The 27,408-nt window shown below is 42.6% G+C and overlaps 1 protein-coding gene across 3 annotated transcripts in view; it reads right to left on the bottom strand.

Annotated features, from left to right (window-relative positions):
- Window positions 1-3,938, bottom strand: part of MICU2 (mitochondrial calcium uptake 2) — a 115,588-nt gene extending 111,650 nt beyond the window's left edge. For 2 of the 3 annotated variants that reach the window (XM_081083536.1, XM_081083537.1), the window contains exon 1: window positions 3,729-3,938. In XM_081083536.1, coding sequence (XP_080939662.1) covers window positions 3,729-3,914 — 186 coding nt within the window. In that variant the 5' untranslated portion in view covers window positions 3,915-3,938. The remainder of the gene's footprint in view (window positions 1-3,728) is intronic. The other variant, XM_081083538.1, reaches the window with a different exon arrangement.
- Window positions 3,939-27,408: the final 23,470 nt, after the last annotated feature.

Raw genomic sequence — 27,408 nt, 5'->3', positions numbered from 1 at the left:
AGAATCCATGAGTCCAAATAGATATAAATGAATGAACAGTAGAGAAGAGTAAACTCCACAAAGCCTCAAAATACCACCCTCCAAAATACTTATTAGCTAGACACCCATTGCACGAATTTGTGCACGAGCGTGGTCCCTTGGTCTGGCCGGTGATCGGGCCAATGGGGGTGCCGGCCTGCCGGGGTGAGGGACTGTGGAAGGTTGGCTGGCCAGCCACCGCCACCCCCCCCACCCCCCTGCACCCATCAGGAGGGAGGGACTGTGGAAGGTTGGCCCCAGCAGCAAGCTAACAAACGGCCAGTTCCGCGAGGAATCGGGCTCCCTCCTCCCTCCTGTCTGGGTCCGAGGTGTGGGTGAACCAGATTCGGGGCTGTCAGGGTCCCAGCAGCCAGGTCTGGGTGAGTGTGCGTCAGCTACCAGCAGGTTGGCTGGTTGTTCTGGTCTTTCGGTTGCTTAAGCTTTTATATGTATAGATGAGTATAAAATATACATTAACTTTACAGTTAAGAAACCTGGCAGATACCTAATCTTACTTAACTATAAAAGTTAATATCATCAGTAGAAATCTGCATCATGTGCCTCCTAACATCATGCACTAAAAAGAACACAGCACGGTTTAGTGTTATTCCTAACAAAAAAAGCCTAAATCCTCAGTGAGGCAGCATCAACCAAATCTAAATTAAGAAACATTCTGCAAAGTAATAAACCACTACTCACATATCAGTGAAAATGCTTTAGAACTGTAAACATGCATATGAACACAGATGGATTGAAGCTTGGAGGAAAGGCACACTAATTATAAACTGAATATAGCCACTTTAAACACAGCTCTAGCTTGGCACTCCATTCTTTTATATTCGTGATATAGTAATATATGTAATTGTTTATGCATTAAATAATCATATGGTGGCAGGTTTAAAAAATACAGGTACCCTAATTTCAAAGAAGTGATACTGAGAAATCTGTAACAATTATAATGGAAAATACCTGAGATTTCTATCGATGCAAAGTTGGTTACTATTAATACATTCATAATTGAAGAAAATGTTAAATATAGGTCAATGAAAACAAAAATGTAATCTTTTTCTAAGTTGATAGACTCCCTGGAGTCCATGAAGGGTAAGTACTCCTAAAATAGTTCCCTTCTGTCCTCAGATAAAGATTGTCATATGGCTTAAGGGGCACTTCATGATCTGCCTGCCTGCCACCACTTAACCTGTCCTAAACCTCACATTTTACAGCTCATGTTCTATGGAGTGAAATCCTTACCTTTAGATTTCTGCAAAGCTAATGCCTGTAATATTCTTCCCACACTTTTTGCCTGGCAGACTCCCAATCATCTACAGGTGTCAGTTCACATTGCTCTAGGAAACCAAGACTGTGTTGAATGCACTTCCATTGGGCTCCCATTGTCTCACTTACTACCCTATCACAGCATACTGTGTGAAAATTGCCCTCCCCAGAAAGTGGAAGCCTCAAATTCCCATTCTTTGCATGCTGCCTAGCACAGAGTAGGTACTTCAGTAATTGTGGAAGAAAGAAAAAAGAAAATTCTAATTTATTTGCTGTTTCATGACTTTGAATTCTACTATTAAGTCCTGATTGATCCTCATAAATGCAAGCTGTTGGTCGCAATGGGATCAAGAAAAGTGTAGAATCTGATGAATATAAAACTACAATTTTTATTGGGAAAGTCACTTAGTGTGATGATTGAAAACGAAGGCCATTACCACTATTATTATAAATCCATATCAGGAAGATTTTATCACCTTGCAATACTAAGTAAAATAACTATACTAATATATAAAATAAAATTATACCAAGAGATGGTACACATCTATGTTAGTAATTCTCAACTATGCACATGCTGGTGGTAGCTGTGAAGGGGGAACTGCAAGCCCCTCCTTGGAAAGTGTTATCAGAATTGATGAGATGGAGGGAGAGTTTCCAAACTACAGGCTTCTCAATCCCTGTTTTATTCAACCACTGCTGTTGAGAGGAATGTGTAGTCACCTTCAAGTTGACCGTGGTGGTAAAGAATGTGTCGATAGACTGTAAAAAAACTGATAATCAAATGTTTTCTGTATTCCTTTAACTAGCCTGAAGGAAGGGAGGGAGCTAGGAAGAATTCAAACTACCATACTGGTGTAGTTTTTCATGTCATGTCAGGAATTGAAAACACAGACAGGTTAGAAATGGGGCAGAAAAAAATCAATGAGACAGATGAACTGAAATCTCTCTACAAATTGCTTGTTCTGGGGCCAGGGGTGAATCCACTTTGGCTGGAAGGTGTGTCTGGTAGTGACAGGTCAGAGTGTGACTAGAGGGCTCTGAATGACAAAATTTAAAAATGTGGACTTTATCCTAGGTAGATCAAGGTTCTAGGGTTTCCGTTGGGAAGGTTAACCAAAGCATCTTTTTTTTTTTTAAATATATTTTATTGATTTTTTTACAGAGGGAGAGAGATAGAGTTAGAAACATCGATCAGCTGCCTCCTGCACATCCCCCACTGGGGATGTGCCCGCAACCCAGGTACATGGGTTGACCGGAATCGAACCCGGGACCCCTCAGTCCGCAGGCCGACACTCTATCCACTGAGCCAAACCGGCTTCGGCCAAAGCATCTTAAGATGAATTAAGGGGTTGAGAATACACAAGTAGAGAAACCAATGATGAATAAACTGCTTGACACAGATTAACAAAAATGCCATAAAACACTAAAAGATAGATCCTGCTACCTGTGATCAGAAGTGGTATAAGAATGCAGGACAGTTAGTTCTTGCATGTTTTCTCTACGTGACATCTTCATTTATTAAAAGACGTTATTTGCCAACAATTTTAACTCACATGGTCTGATTTCCTCTTTTTTGTTGTATCAAACTGTTCTTGGTGTTTTTCATGAGAAAAGCTAATGTAACTCTAACAAACGAACAGAAAAAGAATACTTTTAATATTCAAAAAAAGTCCGCACAGGGGTGGTGAGGGCCTGGGGCGAGGGTGGGGGAGTGGGCTGAAGGTGTTGATGGGGGGAAAAAGGGGAAGATATGTAATACTTTCAACAATAAAGACTAAAAAAAAGGAATATAATAGGCATACAATAAACTGCACATTTTAAAGTGACTTAAATCCACACAAAAATATATTAAGATGCCCGTAAAGTATTTAAGTAGTTTTTCAAATGTTTACGTAGACATTTTATATTACGCTAGGGAATTTGACCTTTAACACATGGAGGTTTTTAGAAGAAATGTCTTTTACTTAGTGCTCACACTCTACTGAAGCATGAAGGTTTACGATCATGTAATACAGTTGATCATAAAATCTGGAAATTATCAGCCGGTTAATTTTTACGGTTGACATTTTTACGATTAAATGAAAATCATCTATTAGATAACTTCACCAAAGAAGCAGTCGTACAAGCTTAGGTACGCCCGGATGAGGGTAACTGGACAAAACGACCTGCGGATCTGCGAACCACTTCGCTGACCAGGGAGGAAGGAGGGGGCGCCTCGCAGAGACAAATTCAGTGCTGCATTAAGACAGGCTGTCATCACCACCAATTTTGTGTTATTGAGGTTTGTCCGTGGAGTTGGGCACGGCGGGGCTCTTACTCAATCCTGTCGGGTCTTCCGCCGCGCTGCCCGAACCTTACCCCACCCCCATCCCCACGGTCCCAGGCCGGGCGTCGGAGGAGCTCGGTGGCGGCCGGCGCAAAGGGCCCTTCCCTACCTGCGCTAGGACAGAGTGGCGGCCCTGTGGCGCGGCCACATTCACGAGGCCGTGGTACCACGCCACTCCCACTCCTGCCAGCGCGACGCCGGCCAGTGACGCCGCCACGGGTCCGGCAGCCACTCCGCGCCGCAGCCTTTCGCCCCAGGCCACCAGTCGAGCGCCCCGCACTGCCGCTGCCGCCATGTTTGCGGAAGCATCCGCGCCCCTTCACACGAGAACTTTTGCACCCCTTGGCCTCGCGAGATCCGCGGCCTCCGCCCCGCCTCTTGCGCCTGCGCCATGGGTGCACTGCGTAAGATTTGGGGCGGTGGAAAGGCGTACCTTCTGCTGCCGGCCGGCCGGGTGGAACTGAGGAAACACCGAACAGCCTGAAAGGCCCCCAATCCGAGGCTAGACGGAGTCATGTGGTGGAAGAAGTGCCCCCTGTCCGTGAGCAAGCATGTCACCTGTTGGCCATTGCGGGGTCGTTGGCTCCGCCCTGCACTGGAAGCGGCACAATGATAATTGAGAGCCGCCCTGCAGATTGCCTCCTACAGAACGCGTCCTGTGAACGTACATCTGAAGGGGCTGGGACGCGGAGCCCAATACGCTGCAGATTCCTGAGAACTACGTTTGCTCTTCATGCCACAAGCCTACCTTGTATCAACAGCTGTCCTGTTATTCAGAAGTCTGCAGATACTTTCGCACATGCTGTTTCAAATACCATGAATTAGCTGACCCGCCTCTAGTAAGCAACCTTGGTATAAAGAATTGTTTCTACTTGGCTTATTTAAGCAGCTAAGTAATCTTGCTTAAATTTAATTTTTAAATTGTGGTAAAATATACATAACATAGATTTACCATCTTAACCAATTTTATGTCTACAGTTCAGTGGCATTAAGTACATTCACACGGGTGACCAACCATTACACCGTTCATATGCAGAACCTTTTACATCTTGCAAATCTGGCAAAGTTAAAAAAATTAAGTGTCCCTCCCGTCTGTTTTGTTCATCCCTCCTACGGTCATATTCTTTAAAAAATATTTTTATTTTTTAATTAAAGTTTATAATATTCAATATTAGTTTGTATTAGTTGCATGTGTACAGCATAGACAGTTGTCTATGTTACAAAGTGGTCCCCCTGATATTTCAAGTACTCACCTGGCACTGTAAATAGTTATTACAATATTATTGACTATATTCCCTATGCTGTATTTTACATCCCCTGACTCTTCTGTAACTGCCAATTTGTATTTCTTAATCCTTTCACCATTTTTCACCCAGCCCCCCAACCCCCCTCCCCTTTGGTGACCATCAATTTGTTCTCTGTATGTACCTATCCTCATATCCTTAACTGCTCTTTTTTTTTTTTTTCTAAATCATATCCTATCCCAGATATATCACTTAGATGAAGTATCCTATAGAATAAAAGCCTAATATGCTAAGTGTCCGGTCATCCGTTCAACCAATCAAAGCATAATATGCTAATGATATGCTAAGGCAGCTCAACCGCTCACTATGATGTGCACTGACCACTGGGGGGCAGACACTCTGACCGGTAGGTTAGCTTGCTGCTGGGGTCTGGCAGATCAGGACTGAGTGAGACGGGCCAGACACGCCCTGGAGCCCTCCCACGGTCCTTCCTTTACTGGCCAACCTCCCATGCCCCTCCCTGGCCCTGATCGTGCAACGGTGGGATCCCTCGGCCTGACCTGCACCCTCTCGCAATCCGGGACCCCTTGGGGGATGTCACCCGGTTTTGGCTAGATCCTGCAGGCCAGGCCGAGGGACCCCACTGATGCATGAATTTGTGTACTGGGCTTCTAGAATTCTTATAAAGGCCCAGACAGAGCCACTCTCTTTATTTCAGGCAATCACTATTTACTGAATGTTGAATTTATATTAAAAAAAAAATCTTTATTGTTAGAGTATTATAGATGTATGCCCCCCCCCCTTTTTTTTTTACCCTGTTGCCCTCCTCCACCTGAATTCTGCTCCTTCCCAGGCCTTCACCACCCTATTGTCTGTACCCATGGATAATGCCTATATGCATATAAGTTATTTCATTAGTCTTTTCCCACCGCCTCCTTTCCCGATGATATTTGTCAGTCTCTTCCATGTTTCCATGCTTCTGGTTCTATTTATTCATCAGTTTATTTTGTTCTTTAGATTCCTTGTTTGTTTATTTATTTATTTATTCATTTTTAAAATATGTGTTGTTGTTTTTACCAGATGGAGGAAGAGAGAGGGAAATAGAGAAACATCAGTGACAAGAGAGAATCATGGATCGGTTGACACCTGTGCACCTCTGATCGAGCCTGCAACCCAGACATGTGCCCCGACTGGAAATCGAACCATGACCTCCTGGTTCGTATTTTGATGCTCAACCAGTAAGCCACCCCAGCCGCACATTCATATTTTTGATCTTTTTTTTTTTCTTAAAGAAAACCCTTCAACATTTCATGTAATATTGGTTTGGTGGTGATGAATTTTGATGGTCTCATTTATTTTCTTGTCTGTAAAGTTCTTTATCTGACCTTCAATTCTCAATGATAGCTTTGCTGGGTAGAGTAATCTTGGTTGTAGGTCTTTGCTTTTCATCACTTTGAATATTTCTTGCCACTCCCTTCTGGCCTACAAAGTTTTTGTTGAGAAATCACCTGATGGTCCCATGGGTACTTCCTTGTAGGTAACTAACTGCTTTTCTCTTGCATCTTTTAAGATTCTCTCTTTGTTTTTAACCCTTGGCATTTTAATTATCATGTGTCTTGGTGTGGGCCTCTTTTATTTCCTCTTGTTTGGGACTCTCTGCCCTTCTTGGAATTGTATATTTCTTTCTTTCACCAGGTAGGGGAAGTTTTCTGTCATTATTTCTTCAAATAGGTTTTCAGTTTCTTACTCCCTCTCATCTCCTGGCACCCCCATGATGTGAATGTTGGTACGCTTGTCCCAGAGGTTCCTTATACTACCTTCATATTTTTGGATTCTTTTTTCTTTTTGCTCTTCTGATTGGGTGTTTTTTGCTTCCTCATATTCCAAATCACTAATTTGATTCTCAGAGTCTTCTACAGTTCATTCCCTGTAAATGACTGTTCAGTTCAGTTAGTGTATCCTTCATTTCTGACTGGTCCTTTTTCATGTCTTTGATGGTCTGACTTATTTCCTTGAAATTTTCATTAAGTTCCTTGAGCACCCATATACCAATTGTTTTGAACTCTGTATCCAGTAGTTTGCTTGCTTCCATCTCATTTAGTTCCTTTTCTGGCAATTTCTTCTGTTCTCTCATTTGAGACAAGTTTCTTTGTCTCCGCATTTTTTTGGCTGCTTTCCTGTTTTTGTTTCTATGTATTAGATAGAGCTGCTATGTCTTTTGGAATTGGTAGAGTGGCCTTATGTAGTAGGTGTCCTGTAGGTCCCAGTATCTCAGCCCTTCCCAGTCACCTGCGCTCTGTGTGCACTATCCTGTTGTAGTTGAGCATTGATTGCTGTTAGCATCACTGGGAAGAATTGACTTCGAGGCCAATTGGCTGTGAGGACCAGCTGTGACTACAGTGGAAGAGCTGCTGTGCAGGAGACACCCCTACGGAGCAGGATTTGCCTCAGTAGGGCTTTGGTGCTCACTGAGTCTGATCCTTGAGTGTGTCACTAATGGATGTTGTAGAGTTGTATTCTGGCATGGTCTGAAGCTGTCTACTGGTGCATGGGCTTTGGGGCCTCCCAGGAGGTGCAAAATCAGCCACTGCTTGTGCCCTCCTTGCTTGTGTTGGGTTTAGAGGTGCCCAGGAGAGGCCAAGCTGTGAACCTTGGCAAGCTGATAGAAGTGCTGGGCCTGGGGCCACTTATCCAGAAGTATGGGCACCCTGAGTTCAGCTGCTGCTTCTTTGAGAGATTATAGGAAAGTCTGAAGTCAGGACTTCAGACCATTCACAGTTTGGGTAGGGCTGCTAATTGAATGAGGCAGGATCTCAGGGAATCTCCAGGGCAGGGAAAACAGTACAATGGAGACTCAGCTATCGCATCTGCCAGTCAGCTCTGTGTGGGACAAAGCTGCCCCCTAGTTCTTTCCCTGAGGCCATACAGTTTAGTTCTTTCCCGTACGTCCCTGGATCCTTTCAAGCTGCTTCTGTCCCAGCACTGGACCTCAGAGGGAGTGAGTCCGAGTAAGCCTATGATGACCCTTTAAGAGGAATTGTCTGTGTCTCCAGCAGCCTCCCTATCACTCAGCCACAATTCCTGCTGTGTTTTACAGCCAGAAGTTACAAGGACTTCTCTTCCTGGCACTGAAACCCTGGGCTGGGGGCACCTTGATCCTTCATGGAGGTCTCCACAGCTAAGATATTTCTACTGATTAAAAACACCCACATATAGGTGTTGGGCCAGCCCATTCCATGCTCCCGCTCCTTCTAACAGTGTCAATGTGGCTACTTCTTTAATGGTCTAGTTGTAGGGCAGAGGTGACACGCGAACTCATTTTTTTGGTTGATTTTTTCTTTGTTAAATGGCATTTAAATATATAAAAAAAATATCAAGAATATAAGTCTTTGTTTTACTATGGCTGCAAATATCAAAAAATTTTTATATGTGACACGGCACCGGAGTTAAGTTAGGGTTTTTCAAAATGCTGATACGCCGAGCTCAAAAGGTTCGCCATCACTGTTGTAGGGCTTCCATTCAGCCAGATTTCAGATGGTTGTGAATGATGGTTGTTCTGTAGTTTAGTTGTAATCTTGATGTGGTTGTGGGAGGATTTACCTATGCTGCCAACTTGGTTCTCTCCCTGAATGTTGAATTTATTTTATTTATTTATCTATTTATTTTTAATTTATCTTTGTTATTGGAAGTATTACAAATGTCCCCTTTGTGTGTTTGTTTGTTTTCCCATTACCCCCCTCCTCCCCATACCCACCCCTCCCAGGCCTTCACCACTCTATTGTCTGTGTCCATGGCTTATGCATATGTGCATATGAGTTCCCTGGTTAATCACTCCCCTCCTACCCCACACATTTTCACCCTGTCCTTCCCTCTGAAATTCCTCAGTCTGGTTCATGCTTCTGTGTCTATTTCTATTTTATTCATCAATTGATTTTGTTCATTAGATTCCACATATGAGTGAGATCATGTGATACTTATCTTTCTCTGATTGACTTATTTGGCTTAGGATAATACCCTCCAGGTCCATCGATGTTGTTGTAAATGCTGAAAGTTCTTTCTTTTTTTATAGCTGCATAGTATTCCATTGTGTAAATGTACCACAGCATTTTTACCCACTTATCTGCTGATGGGCACTTAGGCTGTTTCCAAATCTTAGCTGTTGTACATTGCGCTGCTATGAACATATGGGTGCATACATTCTTTCTGATTGGTGTTTCTGGTTTCTTAGGATATACACTGAGTGGCCAGATTATTATGACCACCTGACGTTTGTAGGTAAATTAGCTATAATTTCACGCTGAAGTTGCTAGAGGGCCAGACCATTATAAATAGGGAAGCAGGTTGTTTACCACGACAGTAGAAGTGATTTTTTTCTGAAGATATGGGTAAACAATGCGATTTAACAGCCTTTGAATGTGGGATATATTTGAACGTGAGTGGCCAGATTATTATGACCACCACATCAGTAGTTCGTTGGGCCACCTTTTGCCTTCAATACTGCGGCAATTCTTCTTGGCATTGACTCCACGAGATGTTGAAAGGTGATGCGAGGAATCTGACACCATGCCTGATGAATAACACAGTCTAGTTCTGTGAGATTTGATGGTTGTGGAACCAGCTGCCTGATGGCTCTTTTAACTTCGTCCCACAAACGCTCAATTGGATTGAGATCTGGTGATTGTGGGAGCCACCCAAGCAAGGTAAAGTCTCCCTCATGTTCTTGAAAGCACTCCTGCACAATATGAGCACTGTGGCATGGCGCATTGTCTTGTTGGAAGAAGCCATCTCCATTGGGATAGGCCATCAACATGATAGGATGAACTTGATCAGCAATGATACTTAGGTATGTTGTGCTATTCAGACGTTGTTCCACATGAATTAAAGGGCCCAAATCATGCCAGGAAAACATGCCCCAAACCATGACACTGCCCCCACCAGCTTGAAGGGTTGTACTCATGCATGTGGGGTGCATGCTCTCATGCTGTTTCTGCCAAATTCTCACTCTGCCATCTGCATGATGCAACTGGAAACGTGATTCATCGGACCACATGACTTTTTTCCAATGTTCGACTGTCCAATCCTTGTGTTCCTGTGCGAATTGGAGACGTTTTATCTTGGTAACTGCAGACAGCAAAGGTGTTCGAACAGGCCTTCGGCTTCGATATCCCATACGATGCAGTGTACGGCTAATTTGCCAACAAACGTCAGATGGTCATAATAATCTGGCCACTCAAGTTCAAATATATCCCACATTCAAAGGCTGTTAAATAGCATTGTTTACCCATATCTTCAGAAAAAAATCACTTCTACTGTCGTGGTAAACAACCTGCTTCCCTATTTATAATGGTCTGGCCCTCCAGCAACTTCAGCGTGAAATTATAGCTAATTTACCTACAAACGTCAGGTGGTCATAATAATCTGGCCACTCAATGTATTTCTAGAAGTGGGATTACTGGGTCTAATGGCAGTTCCAGTTTTAATTTTTTGAGGAAACTCTATACCAGGCATCCTCAACCTACGGCCCGCCGGCCACATGCGGCCCGCCGAAAACATTTATCCGGCCCGCCGGGTGTTTTTGCCGCCGCTGCCTGTCCTGCTTAGCAGCCGGCTCGTCCCGGGCCCGCAGTGCGCATGTGTGGAATGTCTGAGGGACAGTGAACGGGCCCCCTGTTTAAAAAGTTTGAGGACCTCTGCTCTATACTGTTTTCCACAGTGGCTGCACCAGTTTGCATTCTCCCCAACAGTGTACTAGGGTTCCCGTTTCTCCACAGCCTCACCAGAACTTGTCACTTGTTGATTTGTTGATGGTAGCAGTTCTGACAAGTATGAAGTGATACCTCATTTTTGTTTTAATTTGTATCTCTCTTATGACCAGTGACTTTGAACATTTTTTCATATGTCTCTTAGCCATCTGTATGTCTGCTTTGGAGAAGTGTCTATTTAGGTCCTTTGCCCATTTTTAAATTGGATTATTTGCCTTTCTTCGTTAAGTTGTATGAGTTTCCTATATATTAAAAAAAATTAACCCTTTATTGGATGTATCATTGGCAAATCTGTTCTCCCAGGCAGTGGGCTCTCTTTTCATTTTGTTGATGGTTTCCTTTTTGCTGTGCAGGAGCTTTTTATTTTGATGTAGTCCCATTTATTTATTTTCTCCTTAGTTTACTTTGGCCTAGGACAGTGGTCAGCAAACTCATTAATCAACAGAGCCAAATATCAGCAGTACAATGATTGAAATTTCTTTTGAGAGCCAAATTTTTTAAACTTAAACTATACAGGTAGGTACACTGTTACTAACTTAATTATGTTACTCCTAAGGCTTAGGAAGAGCTACATTCAAGGGGCCAAAGAGCCGTATGTGGCTTGCGAGCCACAGTTTGCCAACCATGGGCCTAGGAGATGTATCAGCACACATACTGATATGAGAAATGGCTGAGATTTTGCTGCCTATGGTTTCTCCTAAGAATTTTATGGTTTCACATCTTACATTTAAGTCCTTTATCCATTTGGAGTTTATTCTTGTGCATGGTGTAAGTTGGTGGTCTAGTTTCATTTTTTGCACGTACCTCTCCAATTTTCCCAACACCATTTATTGAAGAGACTGTTTTTTTCATCTTTATTGTTCACATTATTACAGATGTTCCTCTTTTTCCCCCCCATAGTTCCCCTCTACCCGGTTCCCACCCCACCCCAGGCCCTCGCCTCCCCACTGTCCTCATTCATAGGTATAAGATCTTTATCCAATCTCTTCCCGCACCCCCCACACCCCGTAGCCCCTGAGAATTGTCAGTCCTCTCCCTATCCATGCCCCTGATTCTGTTCCATTCACCAGTTTATTCTGTTCATCAGATTTTTTATTCATTTGATTTTTAGATTCATTTGTTGATAGATATGTATTTGTTGTCACTTTTTGTTCATAATTTTTTATCTTTACCTTTTTCTTCTTCCTCTTCTTAAAGAATACCCTTCAGCATTACATATAATACTGTTTTGGTGATGATTAACTCCTTTTGCTTTTTGTTGGTCTGTGAAGCTCTTTATCTGACCTTCAATTCTAAATGATAGCTTTTCTGGGTAGAGTAATCTTGGTTGTAAGTTCTTGCTATTCATCACTTTGAATATTTCTTGCCACTCCCTTCTGGCCTGCATAGTTTCTGTTGAGAAATCAGCTGACAGTTGTATGGGTACTCCCTTGTAAGTAACTGTTTTTCTCTTGCTGCTTTTAAGATTCTCTGTCTTTTGCCCTTGGCATTTTAATTATGATGTGTCTTGGTGTGGTTCTCTTTGGATTCCTCTTGTTTGGGGTCCTCTGTGCTTCCTGGACTTGTTAGTCTATTTCTTTCAGCAGGTAGGGGAATATTTCTGTCATTAGTTTTTCAAATAGGTTTTCAATATCTTGCTCTCTCTCTTCTTCTGGCACCCCCATAATTTGGATGTTGGTATGTTGGAAATTGTTCCAGAGGCTCCTTACACTATTTTTATATTTTTGGATTCTTTTTTCTTTTTGCTCTTCTGGTTGGGTGTTTCTTGTTTCCTTGTATTTCAAATCTTTGACTTGATTCTTGGGATCCTCTAGTCTGCTGTTGGAGCTCTGTATATTATTCTTTATTTCAGTCAGTGTATGCTTAATTTCTGACTGGTCCTTTTCCATTTTTTTTTTTTTGGCATTCCCACTAAGATCCTTGAAGGACTCACTAAGTTCCTTGGAGGTCTCTAGAAGATTCTTGAGTAACCTTATAACTGTGGTTTTGAACTCCATGTCCAGTATTTTGCTTTCTTCCATTTCTTTCATTTGTGACATGTTTCTTTGTCTCCACATTTTGGCTGCTTCCCTGTGTTGTTTCTATGTATTGGGTAGCTGCTAAGTCTCCTTGAATTGATAGAGTGGCCTTGTGTGGTAGCTGTCCACTAGGGCCCAGTGGCTCAGTCCCCCCAATCACCTGAGGTGGACACTCTTGGTGCACCCCTTTGTGGGCTGTGTGCACAATCTTGTAGTTAAGCCTTGATTGCTGTTGGTATCACTGGGAGGAATTGACCTCCAGGCCAGTGGCTGTGAAGACCAGCTTTGCCTATAATGGAAGAGCTGCTGTGCAGGAGACACCCTTATGGGGCAAGACTTGTTTCAGTGGGGCTTTGGTGCTCACTGAGTCTGCCTCTTGAGTGTGTCATTTATGGATGTGAAGAGTTGTAATCTGGTATGATCTCACACTGACCACTGGGTACACTGGCTCTTGGATCTCCAAGGAGGTGCAAAGTCAGACACTGCCTGGGGCCACCCAGCAGGATCTACAGAGAGATCTGCAGATTCCTCCTCTTTGTATCGGGTTTGGAAGTGCCTAGATGAGGCCCCGCTGTGAAGCAAGGCAGGCTTCTGCTGCCGGCCTTTGGTCTTCTTTTGATAGCTTTGGGGCTCCCTGACCCAGCTGTTGCCTATTTGACAGGTTTTAGGCTGTGAAAGGACAGGCCATTCATATGCAAAAGCAGCTGTGCACAGCTTGGGTGGGGTTGTAAATTGGTTGGGTTAGGGTCTCAGGGAATCTCCATGGCGGATCAAACAGCAATGGCTTCCAGTCAGTCCTGCACCGGAGAGGTCCCAGTGTAAGAACAATGACAGCTGTGAGCACCTCTGTCTGAAAGAAAGCCACCCTCATGTCCCCCCCCCCCGGCCCCCCGATGCCAGACAGTCCAGTTTCTCCCTGTATGTGTCTGGGTCTCCCCAGAGTCTCACCTGGAAATGGAGTTTAGAGCAATCGGGAGCTTGTATCTCCCTCCTGATTAAAAAAGCAGCGCACCCTGGTGCTAGCTTGTTCCGGGCCTCTGCACCTCCTACCAGTCTCAATGCCCTTTCTTCTTTACCTCTCTGGTTGTAGAAATTCCCTGCAGCCAGATTTCCTGCAGTTCTGGATGATAGTTGTTCTGTCTTTTAGTTGTAATTTTGATGTGGTTGTGAGAGGCACCAAGGACAGGGTTTACCTATGCTGCCATCTTGCTTCTCCTCTGAAGGGACTTTTTTATTTTTATTTTAATTTTTTTATTTTATTGATTTTTTACAGAGAGGTTGGGAGAGGGATAGAGAGTTAGAAACATCGATGAGAGATAAACATCGATCAGCTGCCTCCTGCACACCCCCTACTGGGGATGTGCCCGCAACCAAGGTATATGCCCTTGACTGGAATCGAACCTGGGATCTTTGAGTCCTAGGACTCTTGAGTCCGCAGGCCGACGCTCTATCCACTGAGCCAAACTGGTTAGGGCTGAAGGGACTGTTTTGACTACATTGTTTGTTCTTGCCTCCTTTGTCAAATAGTAATTGAGCATAACGGCTTGGGTGGATTTCTGGGTTCTCTGTTCTGTTTCGTTGATCTAAATGCCTGTTTTTGTGCCAGTACTAGGCTGTTTTGATTACAGTGGCTTTGTAATATAACTTGATATCTGGTATTGTGATCCCTCTAACTTTGTTCTTCTTTTTCAGGATTGCTGCAGCTATTTGGGTTTGTTTTGGTTCCATATAAACTTTTGGAGTATTTATTCTAGATCTGTGAAATATGCTGTTGGTAGTTTAATAAGGATTGCATTGAATTTTTAGATTGCCCTTATTAGTAAGAACATTTTAATGATGTTGATTCTTCTAATCCATGAACATGGTATATTTTTCCACTTGCTTATATCTTCCTCTATCTTTTTTTTCTTTCCCAAAGTCCTGTAGTTTTCTGAGTACAGGTCTTTTACTTCCTTGGTTAAGTTTATTCATAAGTATCTTAATTTTTTTTGTTGTTGCAATGGTAAAATGGATTTTTTTTTTTTTTTTTAGTTTCTCTTTCTGAGAATTCATTATTGGTGTATAAAAATGCCATAGGTATCTGGGTGTTAATTTTACATGCTGCTATGTTGCCAAATTGATTTATTAAATCTGGTAGTTTTTTTGACGAAGTCTTTAGGGTTTTCTATATATAGTATCATGTGATCTGTGAATAATGTCAGTTTTGCTTTCTGCTTTCCAATTTGGATGCCTTTTATTATTTCTTTTCATCCCATCTCTATGGCTAGCACTTCCATTACTATACTGAACAAGATTGTTGAAAAAAGCCGACATTCCTGTTCTCAGGGGAAATGGTTTTAGTTTTTCCCCATTGAGTATAATGTTGGCTGTAGGTTTGTCCTATATGGCCTTTATTATGTTGCGGTATGATCCCTCTATTCCTCTTTGCTGAGAATTTTTTATCAAAAAAGAGTGTTGGAACTTGTTGAATGCTTTTTCTGCATCTGTTGAAATGATCATGTGATTTTTATCTTTCAGTTTGTTTATTGACATATCACATTTACTGATTTGTGAATATTGTACCAGCTTTGCATCCTTGGATTGAATCTCACTTTGTCATGGTGTATTATCTTTTTAATGTATTGCTGTGTAGGGAGCGGCTATAGGGTTAAGCCTCGGACTGACCTGTTGGCAAAGCCACAAACAAGTCCCAGCTTAGAGGGCACAGCCCTCCTAGCATAATTAGGGTTGACCTTATGATGCTCCCTAGGTCTTATCTGGGTAGCTAATGGGCTGTGGGAGGTGCAGCAAGTGCTGCCAAAACAAGTGAAACTCACAAGAACATTGTAACTATGGTGACCACTATCTTGTTTACCTCTGGCTATAAAAACAAAGGCTCAGCTTGCAGTCTGGGTCTCTTTCTGTGGCCTTAGCCAAGCACAGGAGATACACCTAGACCCAGCTTACTCTCTTTTTCTTTTCTTACATCCTTCGCCGCCCCTCCCCCCCCTCCCCCCCTCAGGCTCACTGAACCCTTGGCTGTGCTGGCAGGGCACATTGCTGGATCCATTTGCTAATACTTTGTTCAGTGTTTTAGCATCTATGTTCATCAGGGATATTGACCTGTAATTCTCTTTCTTTGTAGTGTCTTCATCTGATTTTGGAATTAGGGTAATTCTGGCTTCATAGAAAGCTTGGAAGTGTTTCTTCCTCTTGGATTTTTTGGAATAGTTTTTGGAATGTGTTTTGGTTGTTCTTTGAATGTTTGGTAAAACTCCTGTTATGCCCAGACTTCAAGATCCCCCAAAGGACACCACCAGGGAGCGCCGAGTCTGATGCAAAAGCATAGAGTCTTTATTCAAGCTGAGCTTGGTCCCTCTGCCTTCACCGGCGCAGCGGTAGGATGTGGGAGGGCCCGGGGTCCCAAGAGAACAAAGAATTTATAGGGCTTGGGGTTGGGGTGTGGGGGCACTTGGTCGATTCCGGTTGGTTGAGTGAGGGCCAGGGGCTAGTTTCGCTTGCTTTACCATTGGCTGAGATAAGGGCAGGCTGATAACTGATACATTCTGTGGCTTTTCTGGGAGAGGAGTTAGGGACACAGCTATCAGTTCCGTTCTGTCCTTTCACTCCCCTATGAATTCCTCTGGACCAGGGCTTTTGTTTGCTGAAAGTTTTTTTTATTATTGCTTCAATTTTATTAGTAGTTATTGGTATATTCACATTTTCTGATTCTTCCTGATTGAGTTTTGGAAGATTTTATTTTTCTAGGGATATTTCCATTTCATCCAATTAGTCCAGTTTTTGAAATACAGTTTCTCATAGTATTTTTATTCAATCCCTTGTATTTCTGTGGGGTCAGTTGTTGCTTCACCTCTTTAGTTTTTGATTTTGTTTTTTTTGGGTCCTCTCTCTGTTTCTTATAAGTCTAGCTAGAGGTTCATCAATTTTGTTTATCTTTTCAAAGAACCAGCTCTTTTTTTTTTAATATATTTTTATTGATATCAAAGAAGAAGAGAGAGGGATAGAGAGATAGAAACATCAATGATGAGAGAGAATCATTGTTTGGCTTCCTCCTGCACACCCCTACTGCAGATTGAGCCCACAACTTGGGAATGTGCCTTTGACTGGAGTTGAACCTGGGACCTTTCAATTCGAAGGCCAACACTCTATCCACTGAGCAAACCAGCTAGCACAAAGCTCTTGGTTTATTTATCTTTTGTTTTGTTAGTCTCTATGTCATTTATTTTCGCTCTGATCTTTATTATTTCCTTCCTTCTATTTACTCTGGGGTTGTCTTGTTCTCTTTCCAATTCTTTAAGTTTTAGGATTAAATAGTTTATTATTATTATTATTATTATTATTATTATTATTATTTTGAGGTAGGACTGTAGTGTTATGAACTTCCCTCCCAGGGCTGCTTTTGCTGTGTCCCAGAGATTTTGGGTTGTGTGTTTATTTTCATTTGTCTCCAGAAAGTTTTTTATTTGTTTCTTGATCTCATTGGTAACCCATTCATTGTTTAATAGCATGTTATTTGGCCTCCATGTATTTGAATGTTTTTGAGTGTTTTTACTGTAGTTGATTTCTAATTTAATTTGATTGTGATCTGAGAAGATGCTTTGGTATTATTTCAATCTTCTTGAACTTGTATAGACTTGTTTTGTGTCCTAACGTGGTCTATCTTTGAAAAGGTCCCATGTGCACTTGAGAAGAATGTATATTGTGTAGGTTTCTTATGAAATGTTCTGAAAATGTCAATTAATTCCATCTGATCTAGTGTGTCATTTGGGATTGCTGTTTCCTTGTTGGTTTTTTGTCTAGAGCAGCGGTTCTCAACCTGTGGGTTGCGATCCCTTTGGGGGTCGAACGACCCTTTCACTGGGGTCACCTAAGACCATCAGAAAACACATATATAATTACATATTGTTTTTGTGATTAATCACCATGCTTTAATTATGTTCAATTTGTAACAATGAAAATACATCCTGCATATCAGATATTTACATCAGGATTCATAACAGTAGCAAAATTACAGTTATGAAGTAGCAACTAAAATAATTTTATGGTTGGGGGTCACCACAACATGAGGAACTGTATTAAAGGGTCGCAGCATTATGAAGGTTGAGAACCACTGGTCTAGAGGATTTATCCAGTGGTGTCAATGGGGTATTAAAGTCTGCTACTATGATTGTATTGCTGTCAATCTCTTCCTGGATATCTTTTAGAAGTTTTTTTTAATGTATTTGGGTGCTCCTGCATTGGGTGAATATATGTTTACCAGAGTTTTATCCTCTTGTTTTATCAATCCCTTTAATATTATGACACGGTCTTCATTATCTGTTGTTATGGTCTTCACTTTGAAGTCTATTTTGTCAGATATCAGTATTGCTACCCTAATTTTTTTGATTTCCATTTGCATGGAAAATTTTCCCCCCATCCTTTTACTTTCATTCAAAGCCCTTTATTCTAAGGTGGGTCTCTTGTAGACAGCATATATATGGATCATGCTTTCTTATCCTTTCATCTATGCTGTGTCTTTTGATTAGAGCATTTAAGCCATTTACATTTGAGGTTATTATTTATAGTTATTTATTGACATTCTTAATCTTTATGCCAGTGTCTCTTTCTATTTCTTCTTTTTTCTGCAGTGTCTTTAACATTTCTTGCAATGCGGGTTTAGTGGTAATAAACTTTTTTCCTTTTGTTGTCTGGGAAGGTCTTTATTTCATCTTTGATTTTTCAATGATAGCTTTGCTGATAGAGTAATTTTGGGTTCATTCCCTTGGTTTTTATTATTTTATATACTTCATACTATTACATTCTGTCCTGAAGTGTTTCTATTGAGAAATCAGCTTGGAGCTCCCTTGTAGGTAACTTTCTGTCTCTCTCTCTCTCTCTCTCTCTCTTTTTTTTTCTTAAATATATTTTTATTGATTTTTTACAGAGAGGAAGGGAGAGAGGTAGAGAGTTAGAAACATCGATGAGAGAGAAACATCGATTAGCTGCCTCCTGCACATCTCCTACTGGGGATGTGCCCGCAACCCAGGTACATGCCCTTGACTGGAATCGAACCTGAGACCTTTCAGTCCACAGGCCAACGCTCTATCCACTGAGCCAAACTGGTTTCGGCCTCTCTCTCTTGCAGACTTTAAAATTCCTTCTTTGTCTTTAATATTTACCATTTTAATTAATCCGTGCCTAGGTGTGGGTCTCTTGGGGTTCATCTTGATTGCGATTCTGTGTTTCCTGAACTTGAGTGACTTTTTCCTTCATCAGGTTAGGGAAATTTTCTGTCATTATTTCTTCAAGCAAGTTCTTTATTCCTTTCTCAGATTGTGCTCCTTCTGGTATCCCTATAATGCAAATGTTGTTGTGTTTCATGTTGTCCCAAAGCTCCCTTAAACTCTCCTGCTTTTTAATTTGTTCCCCTTTGCTGCTCTGAATGGGTGTTTTATTTCTATTAGATCTTCTAATTTGCTCCTCAGCTTCTTCTAGTTTATTGTTGAATCCTTTCAGGGTATTCTTTATTTCAGCTATGTCTTTCCTCATTTCCAGTTGATTCTTATTTATTGGGTCACGCTCGCTTTTGCTGTTTGTATAAATCTCATTAATTTTCGTTAAGTTGCTTGTAGTTCTCATTGAATTGTTTAAGTACCCTTATTACCATTACTCTGAATTCTGACATATTGCTTGTTTACATTTCATTTAGATAATTTTATGGCGATCCCTCCTTTTCTTGCATTTGAGGGTTGTCTCTTTGTCTTCCTATTTTTGCTGTCCCTTTGTTTTTATTTCTATGTATTAAATCAAACTGCTATGCCTCCTAGATTTTGTGGACTTGGCTTATAGTAGGTGTTTTAGGGCCCAGTGGTGCAGTCTCTTTGATCTCCTGAACTGAGTGCTCTAGGAGAGCCCCTTGAGATATTTGTGTTCTTTTGTAGTTCTGTCTTGAATGTTATTGGCCTGTTCATTGATGGAGTCTCCTCTGTGTGGCTCACCCTTGACCATGTCATGTGAGCTATTGTGGAGATGCTCTCCTAACAGCAAAATACAACACAATAAAACATGAAACAAAAGAAACAAAACAAAAACATACACAGGACCCCTAAAGCACCAACAAAAGCATCCAGAGAAGAGAGAATTAGGAAAGAGAAAAGAGAGCAAGAATGTTAGAAAGAAGGAAAAAATATGAGCTTAAAACAAAACAAAACAAACACGAAAAGCACATTCAAGAGCAACCAACAAGGGGAAGAAGGAATATATAGATACAAATATAAAATAAAGAAAAGAATAAAGAATTAGGGGAATAGAGGAAGGAAAACCATTTAAAGGAAGGGAAGGCCCTGACCAGTTTGGCTCAGTGGATAGAGCGTCGGCCTGTGGACTGAGGAGTCCCAGGTTTGATTCCAGTCAAGGGCATGTACCTTGGTTGCGGGCACATCCACAGTGGGGTGTGTGCAGGAGGCAGCTGATGGATGTTTCTCTCTCATTGATGTTTCTAACTCTCTATCCCTCTCCCTTCCTCTCTGTAAAAAAAAAAATATATATATATATATTTGAAAAAAAAATAAAGGAAGAGAGGGAGAAAAAAATTGAAAAGGAAAATATAGGAGAAAGCATATAGAACTAAAATAGGAAAAGGAAAAAAGATGATAAAATAGGAGAAAAAGAAAAGCAAGAAAGAAAAGAGAAAAAAATTGAGTAGTGAAAAAAAGAAAAAAAATGAGTAGGAAAAGGAAAGAGGAAAATTATATATCTGAATAAAACAACAGAGATTAGAATAATCCTCCTATCTAATAATAGACAAACATGGTAATTGACCATACCTTCGCTACGCCTCCCATTGGCTAATCAGCACAATATGCAAATTAACCACCAACAAAGATGGCGGCTAATTTGCATACTGGAGGCAGGGCGGGACAGCACCATCCCGCCTGCCCCGCTGCCATCCGGGCCTGCTATCTGCGACCCGGGGCGGCGAGCGTCCGTGTGCGACCTGACCCAGGGCGGCTGGGGGGGGCAGCAGCGATCTACCGGCTCACCTGGGCGTCCCATGTGCAACCCTACCCGGGGCGGCGCCCCAAACCCTGGATCAGCCCTGCCATGTGCATGACTCTAATAGCGGAAAGCGCCAATCCTACTCTTAAAATGGATACAAGAGAGCATTTGGTTTTTTTTCTTTTTAATGCCCGCTTTTAAAAAATAAAAGGGGAATTTGCCGGGAGCCAGTCCATCCTTGCTGTTGCAAGGGACCTGGCATATATGGCATACTGTTCTTAATATGTTTGCTCACCTTCTTGGCACTATGTGTTTTAACCAAGGTCTCTGAGAAAGGTTGTTTCCCCAGGTAGGGATTTTCCCCTGAAGTTAGGGAGGGAATAAAACCTCTTAACTAAGTGCCAGGCGGGTAATTAATCACTTTAACTACGAACAATCATGCTTAAGCTACATAATCTTTACTCCCTGGAATGGAGATAAGAAACGCCCTAACCTTTGAAATAGAGATTGATAGGATTGAATCAACTGGTCTAAATACGGATGTAACGAGACAGAAGAGAGACAGAACCTAGGCACAGAACCTACACAGAACGTTCTCTGGAGACAGAAGAACTTCGCTGGAGAGAACATAGCAAAAGATCCTGGACTGAACCTGACTACAGAAATTGGCAAGAGAACCTGACTAGAACCTGGTGACTGAACCTGGCTGGAGAACCTGGACAGAACCTGGCTGGAGAACCTAGCGAGGGAACATGGCTACAGAACCTGGCTGGAGAACCTGGAGAACCTAGCAAGAGAACATGGACACAGAACCTGGCTGGAGATCCTAGGCAGAACCTCTCTGGAGATCGAGACCAGAACTTGGCTGGAGATCCTGGCTAGGCTGCTGATCAACTGAACGCTGTCTCCATGTCATTCCTTCTTCGCCGACTCCGTCTACGCCTTTGGGAACCCCTGGACCCGCTGGGGTTGGACCCCGGCATATGGCGCCCGAACAGGGACCCCTAGGTAAGCGCCCCGCACTCGGGACGGATCAGACTCCACTGTAGGAAGAGGGTGGATAGTCTTCGCCGACTCCGTCCACACTTTTGGGGACCCCTGGACCTGCTGGGGTTGGACCCCGGCATCTGGCGCCCGAACAGGGACCCCTTAGGTAAGTCCCCCCGTACTTGGGACGGATAGGACTGCACCGTAGGGTGCTTCAGACCCCCCCCTATAGAGGATAAGTAGGGTAAGCGGGTAGTTAGTACAGAACTTAGATTGACAAGATGGGTCATACTGAGTCTAAAGAAAAAAGACTCCGTATTGATCTTTTAACACATATGCTTGCTAGCAGAGGAGTTAAGGTTACTTCCAGTCAGACAGAACGTTTTATACAAGAAATATGTCCATGCTTTTCTGAGGAAGGAAAGGTAAATGTAATGGCATGGGAGAAGGTAGGCCCAAGGAGCCTTATCCTTAACCCCACTGCAGCCTTTCCACCCTGGGAAAGTGCAGGATTGGCAAGCTCTCCCTGGGGTGATAGATCAGGACTCAGGTAATAGCGGAAAGCGTCAATCCTACTCTTAAAATGGATACAAGAGAGCATTTGGGGTTTTTCTTTTTAATGCCTGCTTTTAAAAAATTAATAAAAAAGGGGGAATTTGCCGGGAGCCAGTCCATCCTTGCTGTTGCAAGGGACCTGGCATATATGGCATACTGTTCTTAATATGTTTGCTCACCTTCTTGGCACTATGTGTTTTAACCAAGGTCTCTGAGAAAGATTGTTTCCCCAGGTAGGGATTTTCCCCTGAAGTTAGGGAGGGAATAAAACCTCTTAACTAAGTGCCAGGCGGGTAATTAATCACTTTAACTACGAACAATCATGCTTAAGCTACATAATCTTTACTCCCTGGAATGGAGATAAGAAACGCCCTAACCTTTGAAATAGAGATTGATAGGATTGAATCAACTGGTATAAATACAGATGTAACAAGACAGCAAGACTCAGAACTAAGAAGACAGAACCAGGAGGCACAGAACCTACACAGAACGTTCTCTAGAGACAGAAGAACTTGGCTGGAGAGAACATGGCAAAAGATCCTGGACAGAAACTGGCCTCAGAACCTAGAGACAGAACCTAGCGAGAGAACATGGCAAAAGATCCTGGACTGAACCTGACTACAGAAATTGGCAAGAGAACCTGACTAGAACCTGGTGACTGAACCTGGCTTGAGAACCTGGACAGAACCTGGCTGGAGAACCTAGCGAGGGAACTTGGCTACAGAACCTGGCTGGAGAACCTGGAGAACCTAGCAAGAGACCATGGACACAGAACCTGGCTGGAGATCCTAAACAGAACTTCGCTGGAGATCCAGACCAGAACTTGGCTGGAGATCCTGGCTAGGCTGCTGATCAACGGAACGCTGTCTCCGTGTCATTCCTTCTTAGCCGACTCCGTCCACACCTTTGGGGACCCCTGGACCCGCTGGGGTTGGACCCAAGCACGCCCCAACCCCCGGATTGGCCCTGCCGTGTGCGTGACCTGGGGAGGCGGAGCAGGCACCGAAGGATGGGCCTGCCATCTGCAACCCGGGGAGTGGGCCTAAGCCAGCAGGTGGTTATCTCCCGAGGGGTCCCAGACTGTGAGAGGGCACAAGTGTGGCTGAGGGACACCCCCACCTCCCCTCCCCTGCCAGTGCACAAATTTTTGTGCACCGGGCCTCTATTAAATCTATAAAGCACATAGATAAAGAATATAAATTTTAATAAGGAAAAAAGATAGGAAAGGGGGAAAAAAAGGGAAGAAAAAGGGGAAAAGAAAAAAAAAAGTGAAGTTGTGTTTGTTTTTGCAATGTGTAGTCCCCCATGAGGTCTTCCTTTGGATCCTACCCTTCTGTTCTGCCTGTCAATTCTTGCCTTCCTGTGGGGTACTTGCAGGCTAACCACTGTCAGGAACTGTCCTTTAGCTGTCAGCAATCTGCTTGAAGCTCCAACTAATCCACTGATCCACTGTTTGTGTCTGTCTCCACAGGACTTGGTTGGAATCAGGAGGGGCCAATTTGCCCTCCAAAGTAGATTTTTTCAGCAGACCCGGGCCCATGGTTGGGACAGCGAACTTCTCCCTACCCCTATCCTGCTCTGCCTGCCTTTGCCTGCTAGCCAGCTATCAATCTTAATCACTCAAAAGTTTGTTTCTAAAAGGGCTTTAGGTGAGACAAGTGCTGTTTAGCTTTCAGGGTATGTATTGCATGTGTTTCCCTGTCCCAGAGCTACTCCTCTGTGAGTGGCCCAAAATATTACTCTGCCCTTGCTGGACAGTGATCCTTGTATGGAGACCCGTGGGATTGGCTGGAAAACTTGGGATTTTTATCATCAGCTCTCCCCTGTGGGGGAAACACCAGTCTGGTTCCCAGGATAGTGGGGTGGATGGCCCCTCCCCCAATCCAGTCACTGAAGTTCCCGAGACTCTTCAATCCCATAGGCGTGGCCTCTGCTTTTGTTTCCTCTGAAAAGCTCAAAATGCAGGGTGTAGCTTGCAGGGTTCCGAGGATGGGATAGGCTGTATCACATAGGGTGGGTTTTTTTTCTTTTTCTGCCTTGTGGCTACTGGGAGCAGCTAGCTCCTCTCAGGAAAAAACAACCCATTCTGTTTGGGGGCCTAAGACCAAATACTCCTGGCTGAGGCTTTTCCGTGTCTCCCCACATGCTTCCCACTCCAGCCTTTCCTTAGGCACCTCCTCTACGTCTCCCTCCCTGCACCAAAGCCTTGGGTGAGTAGCTGCAACTGAAAACTCCTGTGCTCTAGGTTAAAAAAAACACACAAACCAAAACTGGTTTTCTCTCCGACTAGCTCCGGTCTGTCAGCACCGGGCTCTTCCATGGCAAGCAGCCCTGCCATCTTTCACCACTGGATGTTATTGGCCTTGGGTCTCGGCTCTGGTGCTCCAGGTTGTGGAGCCCAGCCTGGGTTCCAGGCTTCTACCCTCTGAGGGAACAGACCCTCCATTAGCCCAGTGCTCCCTCCTCACTCTCTGCCTGCAGCCCCTTGGTATCTCTTGGCATATGTCTTTTTTTTTTTTTTTTTTTTCTGGATTGTTGACAATCTAGCTTGTTTCTGTGCCCTGCTGATTATAGGATTTCTAGGATATGTTTGGACATCCTGGATGTCTTGCCTTGTAGCTTATTCTTGATTTCCAAAGACCACAGTTAAAATGGTAGTGTTATTTATATACATGCTGCCTAATTTATACAGTTTCTATAGCCATTTGATGAAACCCTGCATCTGTTAGTCATGGTCCCAAGCCCCAAACAGGCACATATTTCTGTTAAAGCATTTGGTATATTTAAAAACATTGTATTTTCCCCACAGTTTGACATCCTCCTGGCTTGAGGATAACTTGTTTTTCTGTTCCTCAGCACCCTGCACATAACAGACATTCAATGAGTAAGTGATTAAATAGATGGCACAAATGAAACCCTGGTGTGCCTATTTCCATCTGTGGCCACCAAACATATAGAAATATATTATGCCTTTTGTGTAATTTACATTCCAAGACGAAAACTTCATTTTAAATTGTTTTGCTGAAAAATTTGAACCTACTTGGAAAACTTCTGTAATTAGTTTTTGTGTGTTATGTGCCCAGGCCTCTTGAACTTACATTAAGATTTAATGTATTCAAATATTTCTTTTACAGAATAAACAAATTATTATAATAGAGCTAATCTCTAGCCAACTAACCATTCTAAGTATGAACTCTTCCCTGGCAGCTGCTGACATTTGTCTAAGTACATTGACTATATTAGTCTTTTTAGGCTCCAGCTTTGTTCACTTCTTCATCACCAGCTGTAGAGAAAGTCCTTGGCTGAGATGTATTTTCAGCCATGTGGTTTTTAAACAATCCCCAAATAAGGGATTGCTTCTAAAGCTGTAAGATCTATGCTATTTTTAAGTGTAGTTGAGAAAAACAGAATAGAAACAACTTCAGGGTTTTCTTAATTCACTTAGTACTCTTTTCCTATAGGAGAGACAAAAGTTATATGGCAGAAAAACTGTTCTCAAGGGGCTTTGCTTTCACTGAAAAGACCTATACTGAATTTCAAAATGATGCAAGATGACATTTGAGTGTACTGTACAGAAGAGGAAGAGTGTGGTGGCCGGGGGCATTCCAAAAGGCATCTAAGGCAGAAAGGAGACATGATCTGGGACTTGGAAAGTGGAAAAGGTTTAGCTAGGTAGAGTCCTCCAAAATTGGGGCAACAATAAGGTTGAAAGTGTGGGCAAGAACTAGATATGGTGTGTGTTTACATGGCTTGGAGCAGAAAGGTTGCTTTAGGGCTGGTCTTGAGTTGGCTTGAGGGCCACAAGGGGGCATGCAACAATTTCCACTAGTCTATGGAACAGCTGTCAGCCCTCCTGACCCACTTTTGTGCCTGATCTCTGTGTCTCAGACATACTTTACCATAGTGATTGTCTTTGACTATCCAGATTCTATCCTGGTATTTCTGTCCCATGTGCTTCTCTAAATTATATCCCTACTATTTATAACCAAAACTATGATTTTCTCTGGTTGCTGATCTTGAAAAAAGAGGTCAACTAGCTTTTCTTATTGAAGACATTACTCTATTGTATTTCCATTTAAAAAAACAAACTTACTAGCTCAAATGCATCTTTGATCTTAGCATGTGTGGAGAAGATAAACAAAAATTGCTAATCTGATTTTGCCAGATAGTTCACTATTGTATTATGGAATGTGTATTAAGATTGGTTATCTTAGGTAGAAGAGAAGAAATATGGAGGATCTCTAAAGATAAATTAAGAAGGTTGGATTCAATCCTGTAGTAATGAAGTAAACAACATAAAAATGGATATTATTAAAGGATCAGTGCTTGGGTGGCAAAGGTAATGCAGTCTGGATATGAGCTAAAGGAATATCTGAAACTGTTACTACTACTGCTCAGCTTGACTGTTACAGTGGGGACACAGTGAGCTAGAACTTGGAGCATTTATACCGTTAATCTGAGTCACATTAGGTAAGATAAGCTGAATCAACCTCCTCTGTGGGGGTCTTCAGCCGTTTTTTCCTGTCAAAAGATTTAATAAGGGCTTAGGACAGCTGACTCTCATAGCCAGTTAGCCTGGAGGTCAAATCACCCCTGGTATTGCCGACAACAATCAAGGCTTAATTACAACAAGACTGCGCACAAAGACCACTAGGGGGTGCACCAAGAAAAGATAAAAAAAATGCGGAGACAAAGAAACAGGACGCAAATGTCAGAAATGGAAGATATAGAGCTCAAAACCACACTTTTAAGTTCTCTCAAGAACTGTCTAGAAGCTGCCGATAAACTTAGTAAGGCCCTCGAAAAGACTGGTGAGACCGCCGATAAATGTAGTGAGATCCTCAAGAAATCTAATGAGACCCTCGATGTTGTGATAAAGAACCTACTAGAAATTAAGCATACACTGACTGAAATAAAGAATATTATACAGAAACCCAACAGCAGACCAGAGGAGCGCAAGAATCAAGTCAAAGAATTGAAATGTGAAGAAGCAAAAAACACCCAACCGGAAAAGAAAAATGAAAAAAGAATCCGAAAATACGAAGATAGTGTAAGGAGCCTCTGGGACAGCTTCAAGCATACCAACATCAGAATTATAGGGGTGCCAGAAGATGAGAGAGACCAAGATATTGAAAACCTATTTGAAGAAATAATGACAGAAAACTTACCCCACCTGGTGAGAGAAATAGACTTACAGGTCCAGGAAGCGCAGAGAACCCCAAACAAAAGGAATCCAAAGAGAACCA

The sequence above is a fragment of the Myotis nattereri genome, assembly GCF_964212035.1.
Source record: "Myotis nattereri genome assembly, chromosome: 2".
In the NCBI taxonomy this organism is placed as follows: Eukaryota; Metazoa; Chordata; class Mammalia; order Chiroptera; family Vespertilionidae; genus Myotis; species Myotis nattereri.
The sequence above is the reverse complement of the archived record's forward strand: the minus strand, read 5'-3'. Positions and strand labels throughout refer to the sequence as shown.